The 13,288-nt window shown below is 39.0% G+C and overlaps 1 protein-coding gene across 5 annotated transcripts in view; it reads left to right on the forward strand.

Moving 5' to 3' along the window:
- The first annotated feature begins 354 nt into the window (after positions 1 to 354).
- The window catches only part of ATRX (ATRX chromatin remodeler), an 87,092-nt gene continuing 74,158 nt past the window's right edge, over positions 355 to 13,288 (forward strand). For 4 of the 5 annotated variants that reach the window (XM_062585069.1, XM_062585071.1, XM_062585072.1 and 1 more), the window contains exons 1-2: positions 355 to 503; positions 10,319 to 10,431. In XM_062585069.1, the coding sequence (XP_062441053.1) occupies positions 484 to 503; positions 10,319 to 10,431 (133 nt within the window). In that variant the 5' untranslated portion in view covers positions 355 to 483. Of the gene's footprint in view, positions 504 to 9,925; positions 9,947 to 10,318; positions 10,432 to 13,288 lie in introns of those variants that run through there. The other variant, XM_062585073.1, reaches the window with a different exon arrangement.

Genomic DNA, 13,288 nt, shown 5'->3' on the forward strand with positions numbered 1-13,288 from the left:
CCCCGCCTTCCCCCTGGGGAGGGGGCAGAGGCTGCCGCTGGGCGCCTGCCGAGGGTGTGAGCGTTGGCCGCTAGCGCGGCCGGCAGTAACCGGCCCCGAGGCGCTGGAGCCCCCTGCTGGGCAAGGTAGCCAATGTGCTTCTGGCCTGGAGTGATGTCACGGGGTTGGGTCCATGACGTCAGGCCTCCGCCGTTGATACAACCCCGCGGTTAGCCAATCGGAGGGGCGAGGGATGGACAGGTGACGTGAACGACCCTAGCAACAGGCCCCGTCGGAGCGGCCCAATTAGAAAATCGAAGGGGGCGGCAAGCAGCCAATGGGAGCCTGCGAAAGAGGAAGGCGGCAGGAGGCAGGTCTCCCTCATCCTCCCTCCGACAAGATGGCGGCGGCGCTGGCGATGGCGGCAATAACGGCTTTGTCTCCTTTCAGCGCCTGAGCCCGGTTCCGGCCCGGCCGGCCGCACCGAGCAGCGGCAGCGGAGACATGACCGCAGAGCCCATGAGGTACGGCTCGGGGCCCGCCCCGGCCGGGGCCGCCGAGAGTGGCGCGGGCCGGCCCCGCCGATGCGGGGAGGCGGGCGGCGGCAAAACCCGCCGGGGCCTCTCGCGCGCGGCCGGTGCAGGGGGGCGGCGGCGCCGCCGCCCGGCGGGGGGTGGCGGCGGGGCCGGGCAGGGGGAGGGGATGGCGGCGGGGGTCCGGTGCGGAGCGCAGGGGGAGGGGACGGCGGCGGAGGCGGCCGAGCGCAGCCGCGGCCCGCGCTTCGCCCGCGCCGGGGAGGCGGCGGCGGCGGCGGCCGGGGCGCGGCGGGGACGGGCCCTCCGGGGCTGCAGCGCTGAGGGCCGAGTCGCGCCGCTCCGCCGTCCCTGACCTCGTCCCGGCGGGAAGCGCGAGGGGAGGCCCGGCGGGGCGGGGCCCGGCCCGGCCCAGCCCAGCCCAGCCCGCCGCCCTGCCTTGCCCCCGGCGCGAGGCTGTGGGGCGCCGCAGGCAGCAGCTGCTCCTCGGCCTGCCCGCCCCCGCCCCACGTGCTGCTCTGTAGTAAAGACCTCCTGCCCTACCGGTCCCCTCCGTAGAGGATCTGTTTTCCCGTCGGTTTACAAACACCTCCTCTGTGTTCGAGCTGCGTGTCCTACCGTGCTAATTCTTACCAGCGACTCCTGCCTTGCTGCATAAAGTAAACATGCTGCCACAGAACAAGTTCAGTCGGTGTTAAGAAAGAGGCGCCATATTAAACTATTAATAAATAGTTGGGTTTGTTTGTTTCCTATTTATAGATATCGCAGAGGGTCAGATCAACACAGTCCATCACCCATCACAAATATTCAGAATGCCCAAGGCACTGTTTAGACAATAAAGTATTGTCACTTAACCCTCACAAATGTTGTGTGTACCTTCAAAATCAAAATAAAATGCCAAGGAAAGGAAGCATCACGTTGTCTTAAGTCATGAACCTTAGCTAAAAGTTTCTTCTGTGGTCGTGTTTGTTTGTCTTCACCTTCTAGTTTTAGACTTCTTTCTTTTGAATAGTTGTTCATAACTACATCTTAGCTGCAGGCAAGAGTTAAAGGGATGGTAATTTTCTTGCATATACCTCGATTTTAAAGCCCTCATGTTTGTATGGAAGTAATGCACAAGTAATTTACTTCTAACAAAAAAGGTTTTTCAAAGATTATTAACATTATGTCATTAATGTTGATCACATGCAGGAAATAAGTTGCAAGCATTACAAATACATGTTGCCTGGTGTGTGACTTCCCAACGATTACAATTTCTTCTGCATATTTTTTCTTACTTACTTTGTAAAACAGATTCTCTCACACACTTTTTTATTTTCTCTCTCCCTCTCTGTCCCTCCCCCACTTTCTTCTCCCTTCCCCCTTGTATTCTTAAAGTACTTAGACAGCTTACACCAATTTTTGTTGGATTGATTTTTTGTTTGTTTGTTTGTTTGCATTGACTGGAATACTAATTGAGGAGTCTTTCTCCTCCTCCATCCCTGATTCTTTAAAACCAAAGGTAGAATTGGATTTTGTATAGCAAAAAGATTTCAATTACTAATATTTATTCACTGGTTTATGATCATAATTAGTTTTTCTAACTCTGAAAATGCTGTTTCGTTTGGACCATATCCGTTTCTTTTCATACCATCACTACTGTGTTGTATTCCATGTTTTCCTGTTTCTGCTATGTCTTTTTTCCCTCCCTTGGTGGTCTGTGTTTTGCAGGCTTCCTCCTTAAGCCTTTCCGTGTTCTTAAGTTGTCATTAGTGCAGCAGTTAATATCAAGAGGCTAGTTTATTTTGATGCTTCAGTGGACTGAAAATAAAATACAGAATTTTATAACTCTTCTGCCCAGATTTTGGGGCTACATACGGACGGTAAAGGTAAATCACGCATTATTTAACATGGTTTCATTTGTAATCTTGAGAATGAAAAGGTATATACAAAGTAGATTTTAGGCTGTCTGCAGTCTTTGGGTTTGATCTGGCCCACGTATTAAGTGTACCACATGACAAACTCTTTTTTTTTTAAACGGTGTTTGTGGAAATAGGCATAAGATTTTTTTGGTACTCCAAACTTCCTTCTGTTCATGAACTCAGTTCTCAATCAGCCCGAATATTTTAGATAATCCTCATTTCATATAGGGCTCATCTTGAACAGTTTTTTTTGTTTACTTTTTGTTTGTTTGTTTGTTTTACAAGAACAGTTTCACGCCAGGAGCTACAAATGAAGTTGGAAATTACCATCAAAAAAAGTTGGGAAGCTGATGAATACGTTGCATGGACTTTTTCTTGTTTTCCAGCAGCTCAGGTTCTACTTAAAATTTGGATTTGGAGAGAATGAGAGGAGAAAGAAAATTGGTATAGAGGAGCTTAATGTGGTATTGTCTTGGTACAGAAGCAAAGGTGATCTGTCTCCCACTGTTCGCTCAGAGACTTGCACACTCATGCCCTGTATTCTTTGCTCCCATTTCCCACAAGACCTATTTTTGCCTGTCATCTGCCGGCATTTCTTTCACCCTATACGTTCTTCTTCTGCTTATCTTCTATCTCTACCCCTTAAAGAAATGTCCAGATACACAGCTAAGAAGATCATTGATAGAATCGTTTGGAAAATGTGCGAACAGTACAATTTCTCTTGAAATTTTTTTTTTCCAGACCTTTTGGAAGATAGGCTGGTAGTGTTTAAAAAGATGTGATGAATACTAGTCTGCTGACTTTAAAGTTTGTGACAAAGGAAACAATTTTCTTTAATGTTAAGAATCTGAGTGTTTTCAATGCCTAGAATAGGAAGTTTGGAGTGCTTAGAAATATGATCAAAAGTGGAATAACTTAGAAAAGAACCTTTAAGATTGTGATTCTGTAAGTATTTATAAAGCTTTTTGAACAAAAATTGTAGAGGAAGACTTGATTAAAAAAAAAAAAAAAAAAAAAAAAAAACCACTGGCTGGATATTTGTCATAGTGACCTTACCTGTTCCTACTAGTAGGTTCACTTACATCCTCTGCTTGAAGGAAGAAAAGGGGAGTTAGTCTTTTGTATGTTTTTACTTGCATATACCTCACCAAAAGAAAACCTCAGAACAGAAATTAGTACCAAAATACACTGTGTTCAATGTAAGAACAAGTGCCTACAGCCTGTGACAAAGTATGCTTCTAAATGAGATCACTAGATCTGTCCTTTATAATCAGGAAAGCCTAAGGATACTGCTGAACCTCATGAAGTCACATTTCATATCACTGGAGCTCAGTTTGTGCCTGCAGGTGATTTGGAAACATGAATCAGTTCATGGATAGGTCAGTAGAAATTAGTTCCAGTGATGACTTGGGAGGGGAAAAAAGTTGCAGAAATCCATCAGCAAATATAATGGAAGGTTTTATATTGACTTTAAAAAATAGTAGGTAGTGTGCTCTGATTATTAAATGAAGAGTACTAGACTTTCACATTTTTTTTTTACAAATTCTAGCTACTAGGCTGTTGTCAATCAAGGTGAGTGATGGATTGATCAGTTACTTGATTCTTTTTAGAGAAGACGTGAAACCTTGAAAAAACAAGAACTTGATTACACAGGCTGTTAACCCGTATCAAATTTAGTGCTGTTCAGGTAACTTATTTGTCAAGTCTGAAAACTGCATGGTTTAGAAATTTCTGCCTTAATACATCTACCTGTTGGTATTAATACACCCAATTGTATAAATGTTTTGGGGCAGATAAGTCTAACCATGTAAAGCAGAGTTGAAAGGCAGAGTTTGTAATGAATGATGCCGCACTGAGAATCTATAATAAGCTCCAGAAAGGAAAAGGCAGATGAAGCAAAAGAGAAGACTATTTTAGAAGTAGAGAGGTATGATGCTGTTGGATGCAACCCTTGTTTCCATTTAAACAAAGCATGTTTTAAGTTTTCTGTAATACTGCTTTCTATCTTAAAAATATGCTAGCTTGAACTTTCTTTCCGAATTAATACATTAAGATATTTAGTTTGCCGTTATTTCTTGTCGCATGAAGGTGAAAATACTTCTTTGTTTTGTTTTAAAGCCAGAAATCAGGTTTTCAGGTTGTTTCAAGAGGCAACGGGCACAGACTGAAACACAGTTCGCCTGAATATAAGGAAGAACTTTTTTACTGTGAGAGTGACAGAGCACTGGAACAGGTTTTCCAGAGTGGTTAAGGAGTCTCCTTCTCTGGAGATAATCAGAACTTGCCTGTATGTGATCCTGTCTAACATACTCTAGGTGACCCTGCTTTAGCAGGCAAGTTGAACTAGATGATCTCCAGAGATCCCTTCCAACCTCAACCATTCGGTGATTCTGTGGTAGACTCCAGTCAGTATTTTTTAGTCTATTTGAGTTTGCAGACTAACTCTTTTGCAAATGAAGTTATGGACTTCTGCATAGGATTCAAGCCTGCTAACATCTTTCGTTCTTGTTTGTTTGTTTTGAAGCCTTCATAGAAGAAATAAATTAAAAAACGAATTTTTCACATTTTGGTGAAGCCTGGTAACTTTCAGTCAAATGCTGTTATGGTTGTTTGGATACCATCTCAGCAGAAAGAAATTGTGTAATCTTGCTAGAATACTAGTAGGCATTTCTTAGTGAATCTTAAACCGTCTCTTTCTCATTTGCCTTGCATCTCTGGCAAAAAATTAATTCTTTCTACTCTACCTGAACCTGTTCTGCTGTTCTTACGCTCCAAAGATACTTCATCGATATCATCAAGTTACTTAGACCTTACTATCTATCCCTTGGTTAAGCTCCTGTGAATTTAAAGTCAGTTCTAACCAAAACAAATGAGTGCATTTATCTGCGTTAATGAAGTCATAAGCATAGAATCTCCAAATTCAGTGAACTGCTAAATGCCTGCATTTCTCCTGAAAGAGAACTTCAGTAATCAGGTATTTTCTGGGCTGTATTTGATTTTAATAAGTTTAATGTGGTACAATTTATAATGTCACTTACTTGAAAAACTCATTTTTTTGTTGTTGTATGAGTGGTTCAAGCTCACATACACTATTGCTGCCGCTAAAGTTACAGTCCTATCTTGCCACATAACTCAGGCTGATTATCACCTCTTTGTACCTGCAGAAATGTTCATGCCAATGAGCAGGGAGGTGGATCAGGGAGCTGATGTAGGGTCAGCAGAAGAAATGACTACTTTTAATCTGGATCAGCTTCTGTGTATAGGTCAAAACAAACCCTTCTACAGGGAGTGGAGGAGAAAGGAGAGAACTGTGAATGTGGGATTAGGTGTATGCATGTTTGGGTGTATTGAGGGCCTGCGTCCTTTAGCAGTACAGCTGGTTCGTGCTGGTTCATGATTGCATGAAGCCTGATTATTCATATCAATATGAACAGGTTACAAAATATTAATCTGGTTTAAGCTATACAGCATTGTGTTGCTTTGTCCTTAGAGAACTGTTGATGAGTTAAAAATAACCACTACAAAAGGTAGCACTGGTCTGTTCTGACACATGTATAAAAAGCATAATTTTACTTGTATAACTGATATAAAAATAATAGGCTGGTTTCACTTTCCAGTTGTGTGTTTTTTCTGATAGAAGTAGATTGCTTATAACATTGCAGCCTTTTAACAGCTTTTCTGATTAGGAATCAGAAAGTAAATAACTTGTAGATTTTACAATCTTTCACTTTCTTTCACAGTCTTCAGCCATTTCTTTCATGTGTGTTCAGCCACAACATTGACGTAATTTATAGGAAAAGGCTCTGTAGTCTCTGGCATTTTAATTGAAATCTGTGATTTGGGTAAGTCACTAATATTTTGCCTGAGGAAGAACTTGCCTGAGGATTTGCAGATGATGGAATACTGATCTGACTGTATCAAGATTTAGGCAATATGAAAGGAAATTACATGGTTTTTTGGAAAAAAATGTATGCTTTCTACCAGCTTTGAAATTTTATGCTTAATGAAATTACATCAGTCTTAGTTTTATTTTACAAAAGTGTATTTGAAAACCAGTTGAGACAGATGAGAAGCTGAACAGAAGCTCCTGCATCTTAGGCTTTCAGGAGGCATTTGAAATTGAGATGAGGGGTATTTGTTCAGCCTTAAAGCTGATGGGATTCTGTAGAGGAATAGGAAACTCATTTGTTTGGTGGGAAGAGGCTAAAAGCTTCTTTCAGTTGTTGATAGTAGATGAAACATTCCCCACCTATGTTTTCAAGGTGTCTGGTGGAAGTAGACAGAAATTCAGTGCAATAAAGAGTTTTTTCCAGTTAGTATAATCCAGTAAGACCTCTGTTTACTGCAACAGTTGGGCAGTCCTGCTTTTTATCCATGCCCTGGCTATGAATTTTCAGTGCCTCACCTGCCATCAGATTAAACACATTAGTATGTAGCAAGTTGGATTCAAATGAAAGCTGTTCCTTAACGTTTTATTTTGTCCTAGATGATTTGACTTGTTATGGAGAAGCCCAATCATTAGGTAACATAGGTGATGAGGTAAGCGTATGCAGTAGGGGAGCCATGGTCAACAGTCAGATTGAATTAAGGGTGTTGCGAGACTATTTCTTCATACACTTTCTATATTCTGGGGGCTTTAGCAGTATTTAGAATATGTCTAGATTAGGACAAAACCCCCACGATTTTTCTCTATATATATTCTATAGCTCCTTAGGGTCATTTAGCCTATACGTATTTTCATGTTTTAGCCTATACCTGTTTTAGGTTTGCCTAGTACATACTTTGGGAACCCCAAAGTTAGGCCAGGCCTTTACTGGTTAAGATTATAGCACTGCTCTGAATTTAGGTAAGAAATTTTATTCTTATGTGATAGGGAACTAATCATAACAGTAACTAGCTTCCCAAGGTTGCAAATTGGGTTCATGGCCAGAGCAAGAACAGTCGGGCACCTCTCTTTTCATTCCTATTCTAATTAGACTGAACAGTGGTAAAAGAGCTCCTGACTGATTGTGAGGCAGTTTGCTTAGAAACATGCAAACCTGGAATCACTAGTAAATTGTGTGGGGGCTGTTGCTATATGATGGAGGAAGACAACTTAATTTAGTGCTTCTGATGTGTCTAAATTTTTAGGATCCTGCATTTTTTGAAAATAATACATATATCATGATGAGTTTAATAGTGGATGAGTCTATTAATATATTATAAATAATAAAGAGTTTGTAGTAGAAGCTTTAAAAGGATTAGAGATGATATATTTCCAACTATAAATGCATCATATAAAAAATTGCTTTGTTCAAAAATCAGGTAAAGCACTACCCTAAATTAAAATTTCCTTGTGGTGAAGTATATTAAGTGTAGCACCTTTACTTGCATTTGACCTGGTATTCTTTAGTATGGGATTGTGGTATAAAATGCTGAATAAGCAAGAGGAAAAGCAGGATGAGGGTACTGTGTAGTATTAGTTTGTAGATTTTGTGTCACCATGAACATTATGTTCAGAAAATGGTAATTCCAGGCTAGTTAGGATAAGAGCTGCTAATTGGTAGCAGCTGATATTCTGAATTCTTAGTCACAGAGGCGCATGCACACTGTTCTGCATTTCTGTTGTATGCTGAGAAAAATAATGTCGTAAGTTATCTGTTGTTGCCATTTTCTTTCTAAAAGTTCATTACCAAAATATGTTGTTTATATAACAAATTAGCAGAATTTCACCTTTTTTTAAAAAGTATTTTTTGTTGCCTTTTTAAATACATGTGAGTTCTTCACACTATATGGAAAGAAAATAAAATCTTCTTGTATAGTTTTACTATCAAATAGTTCTCAAAAACTCTTTCATAGAATCATAGAATCAGTCAGGATGGAAGGGACTTCTGGAGATCATCTAGTCCCAACTCCCCTGCTCAGCAGGGTCACCTAGAGCATGTTAGACAGGGTTGCATTTGGGTGGGCTTTGAATATCTCCAAAGGAGGAGGCTCCACAACCTTTCTGAGCAACCTGTGCCAGTGCTTTTCCTTTTTTTTTAACTTGATAAATTTGACATGATTTAATGACAATTTATTCACATTACATTTATCTACTTCTAAAGTAGAGAATACAAATCTGTTTAAAAACTGAAAAGTATTATTATCATCTTCTGTAATGTTTTCCAGATATGCACTCCCTTCATGAGCAGAAGGGAAGTACAGGTTTAGGGACTGGCAGTTTTACAGTAGCATGAGGCCAGTCATTAAAGGCAAAGACTCTTAGATTGAGAGGAAGATTCTTAAGATACAATTGAGGGTAAAACAGGCTTTGTTACTGTCTTTCAGAGTTGCTCTAGTGGTTGATGTTATGTATGTAGTCTTCCAAAAAACTACGCTTTCCTCATCTAGAAAATATTTTCATGACAAAATGCTCTTTTTTTTTTTTTTTTTTTTTTTTTAATATCTCGGTGAAAATAACTGTGTATGCAATCATGCTAAATATTCATTAAAAAGAATCTATTTCTTCTGGATAATCTTCTGTTTTAGATAGTCTCTTGTATTAATATGATACCCTTTCATACATTATTTTGAGGAGAGCTTATTTGCATGTCCTTTCTGTGAAACAGGTGATTTTCCTTAGCAGTAATAGTTAAATTGAAAGTCAGCAATTAATAAATGTGAAGAAAAATAGGAGAGGGGGTAAAGGTGATGGATTGCACTGATAAATATTTAAAAGACCCTTCAAATTGTAAAATAGATCCCAGGAAATCTTAATTTTTCTTGTTATCAGAAGACTATTCTGAAAGTAATGGGGAGGTAAAAAGTGGAAAGGATGAAAGCTTATATCCTTTAATTGGATATTGTAAAGTTATCTTATGAAGAGGATAGTGTATTTCAGTTTGAGAAACTGTATCTAATAGCAGATAGAGTATGATGACTCAGACATTTCAGCTGGCAGATTTTAGAGGATTGCTTGCCTTCAGGAGGGAAGCAGTGACAAACAGCTGAATGTGAACATCTGAAAGAGGATGACTGCCTTTGGTCACCATCAGTACTCTTGCCCCTGGAAAAAGGCATGCTGTCTCAGGAAATAGTAGAATCTTTGGGTGAAAAAATGATTCTAAAATAAAAAACATAAAATGAGAGGGAGCAACATGTAGATTTTAAAGAGGTATACCTTTTAAACACAAATACAGAAGTGTTGCTTTTTTTTACAGTAGTGAATGTGGAAGACTAATGTCTCCTGGTCTATAAAATGGCCTATTGAAAATTTCCAGGGTAATACTGTATATAAAGTAAACATGAATACCAATGCAAAGAGATCAAGAAATATTCTGATCCTGCACTGTTGTTTTTTGACAAAATAAATACAGAATATACAGTACATATATGGTTGATTTAATGTATGTAAGCTTTACACAAACATCTAGATCTCTTAGGCTGAGTAGACCTGTTTGCTTTTTAGGTTGTAGGAGAACTTTGAGGTGAATTTTTACTGTTTTATGTCCACAAAGGATACATTTTTGATAATAAAATCAAGATTTTCTTTCTTCTTCTGTTCCGCCTCTGGTAAGGTATAATCTTAAAATTTTGTTTTTTCAGTTTGATAGTATTGCTGTTCAGATTTTCATGAATTTTGTACATCATATTTGATGTAGTTAAGAACATTGTTTAAAATGTGTGTGGTTTTTATTACTATTAACAGACTCCTCAGTGCTTTCATATTTTGTCAAAAAAGTTGCACCTGTATTTAACTCTAGGTTTAATAAAATGGTGTATTTTATAGTTAATTTAATATCCCCTTTGGAAACAAATGTTCAGGTAGTAACTGAGTTTCCTCTGTAGGTATGTATTAATTGAGAATCAGCATCATTTTTTTCAAGCTTGCGAAATTAGCATGAGATGTATAGGTAACTTGAAGTTTTACTTGTATTTTAACAGTGAAAGCAAGTTGAATACATTGGTGCAAAAGCTTCATGACTTCTTGGCTCACTCATCGGAAGAATCTGAGGACGCAAACTCTCCTCTAGCATTCTCTGAAAACAAAACCATAGGTAAAAAGGAATTTTATGTTTTCATTTTCAATGTGTGTATTTTTCTTGAGTTGAACAACTTTGTGTTTGTATATAACTCTATTGCACTTCAGTGATGCAGTTATGTGTATTCCTATAGTGATTTAATTAAGTGGTGATATCTTCACAGAATGTTTTCTAAATGTGGAAAAAACAAATCTTACATGTGATTTACTGTTTAAAAAATATGAAATCAGTAGCATGCATGCATTTGCTTTGGTAGCGGTTCCTTGGAGAGGTTACGGTTCATTTTTTAAAGTTACTTTACTTTGTGTAAGTAAATAATCTCTTCTCAAGCTTTTTTGGTTGTTATAACATGTAAGAAGTTCTGTAGATTATGCTTTCTTAGTTATTTGGAAAGAATTTCTACATTTGGAAACATCTGAAAACAAAATGATTCTTCCAAAAAACATTGAATGTTTTGCTAGGTCAAATATAATATTAGTAATTTTTACTTACCAGTTAGAAATAGGTAACTTGAATTTTAAACACTTTATTTTGATTACAGCATGGAAAAAATGAAATTATTTCAGAACAGTACTGAGTAACATTTGTTTATGCTAGAGTTTAATTTGAACTAGATTCAGGCACAAAACTTTTTGAGCTACACTTTCATAGCAGTGAATTAAAATTGTGATGAAATGATAGAGTACAGGGGAAGGATAATTAGTTGGCTGTGGTATGGAGTTCATTTTTAAACCCCTCTTGTTTTCAGTAACAGACTTATGTGCATTTTCTGGTGTACATCTTTTATCTTTTAATGTTTTATCCTGAGCAGAGAGTCCACTGCAGTGTGGTGCTAACCTCCTTTTGTCAGCATCCAGCTAAAGTGTTAAAATAGGAGAAAGAAATTATGCATATGATATTTCAGCAGAATAATAAATTCAACTGTGATGTAGATGCATATATCTCAAAGTGAAATTTTTCTGAGAAGCATACTATTTTGAAACACATCTTTTTCCTTTGTACTGTGTAGTAAAGTAGAGTTCTACAGAGTAGAATTGGGCTCCTTGCACCAAAATACAGATTTACTTTGAAATAGAGGTACACTGTTTACAGTGGTACATTACATTAGTCAGATACACTGACTAATAATAGACATATTTCATTGTTGTATGTGAGAGCTCAATTCTTCTTCTTTTTCTTCTTTTAAAAAAGAACATACTAAAGTTGGGAAGTCACAAATTAAATATTAGGAAATGTCAGAATTAACTGTGCAGATTTGCTTTTCCTCCCAGCTTTCTGTGCATTATGATACAGTCTTTAGGATCCACACTATTTTTATATATATATGTACGTGTATGTATTTTTTTCCCCTCAGGATGTGCATTGACTGCATAAGTAAGGGACATAATTGGGGCTTAGTCAGGTTTATATAATTAAAGGACCTCCAGAGTTTGGAGTGTATGTGAAGTATTAGGTAGTGTGGTGAGGAGAGAGATGATGACACAGAGGGTTGAGTGTGGTTCGAGAGAGTTGGGACACATACCCACCGCATTCACAGGTCAATTGATATGCAGAGCTGTCGCTTGTTCAGCGCTTCACCTTGTACCCTGCTGTGTAGTTGAACTGTACCATAATGCATATGTCATAGGAGTGCTAAGTAAAGTAAAATTGTGCTGATAATCTTGATTCTGGGCTTTCTTAATTTTTGAGTACTTGATTTTACAGCCTTAGTAATGTTTCTTTATCCCCTCTGCATTCGAATTGGATGACTCCCTCTTCTACATTGCGTGGGTGCCAGCAGGAGGATCATTGAGAGCGCAGGAGAGACTGACTTCCTGCTCTTGTTTCAAGTGACCGGCCCCCTGCCCTGGAGCAGCAGTCACAGGGAAAATCCTGCGCTCTCATAGCCCTGAAGTGGATGGAGCATGTGCAATTTGGTCAGCGCTAGGAGTTGTGAGGGGATGCAGCATGCTTGGTTATTCTATGGGGATGACGCATGTACAGTCCAGTCACTTGTAGAAGCTGTGAGATGATGGAGCATGTTCAGTCACTTTTGGGGATTGCGCATGTGCAGTCTGTGAGGGCAGAATCTGCAGAAATTTTAACTGCCAGAATCAAAGAAATCTGTACTGAGCACATAGAAACTGATGTTTTCTGTAGATCTATGATTTGGGCAAAATTGGGAAAACAGTCAAAGGTAGACAGAGTCCAGTCTCCAAAGGAAATGGCACCCTTCTGCCAAATTTCAAGTCCTCTTCTTAGAAGGAGGGGTATGCCTGTAGTAGTCCAAAGAAATAATTTCAGCTATTTGAAAGGACCAAAATCTTTTTTTTTTAATTTCCCCCTCCCTCCCACCTTGTTCACGTGCAAAAATAGTTGGATAATTTTGACGAGAATTTTCCCAAGCAATTCAGCATAAGATATGTCCAGCATGAAACTTACCAGTTAAAGTGATAAAAATTTTTACAAACTTAAGATTTTTTTAAAATATAAAGTGTCAGGATATAGTAAGTGGCAATGCTTTCAGTCTGAAGTTATAATCACAAGTGGTAATGTTATTTATCCTGTAATTTTACTACTGCTTTACTTGCATGTTCTTACTATCATATTAAGCCTTTGAGCAACTTTATACAACTTCTGTTAATCACTGAGCTGGAAACTTTCCCTTCCTCCCTCACCTGGACTTGGTGGCCAGAGCAGGTACTAGCAGATTCTTGGCCATTTACATGTCTTCAGGTTATGTATCCCACAGTTCCGAAGATAAATCCGAATTTGTATTATATCCTGTGTCAAATGGGATTTTTTTGTGCGGTTCCATCATCCCAGATTTAACATTGTGTTTTTAATGTCAGATATGTAAGGGAAAGTACTTAAAGTAACTTCTCAGAAACCA

The sequence above is a fragment of the Rhea pennata genome, chromosome 11, assembly GCF_028389875.1.
Source record: "Rhea pennata isolate bPtePen1 chromosome 11, bPtePen1.pri, whole genome shotgun sequence".
In the NCBI taxonomy this organism is placed as follows: domain Eukaryota; kingdom Metazoa; phylum Chordata; class Aves; order Rheiformes; family Rheidae; genus Rhea; species Rhea pennata.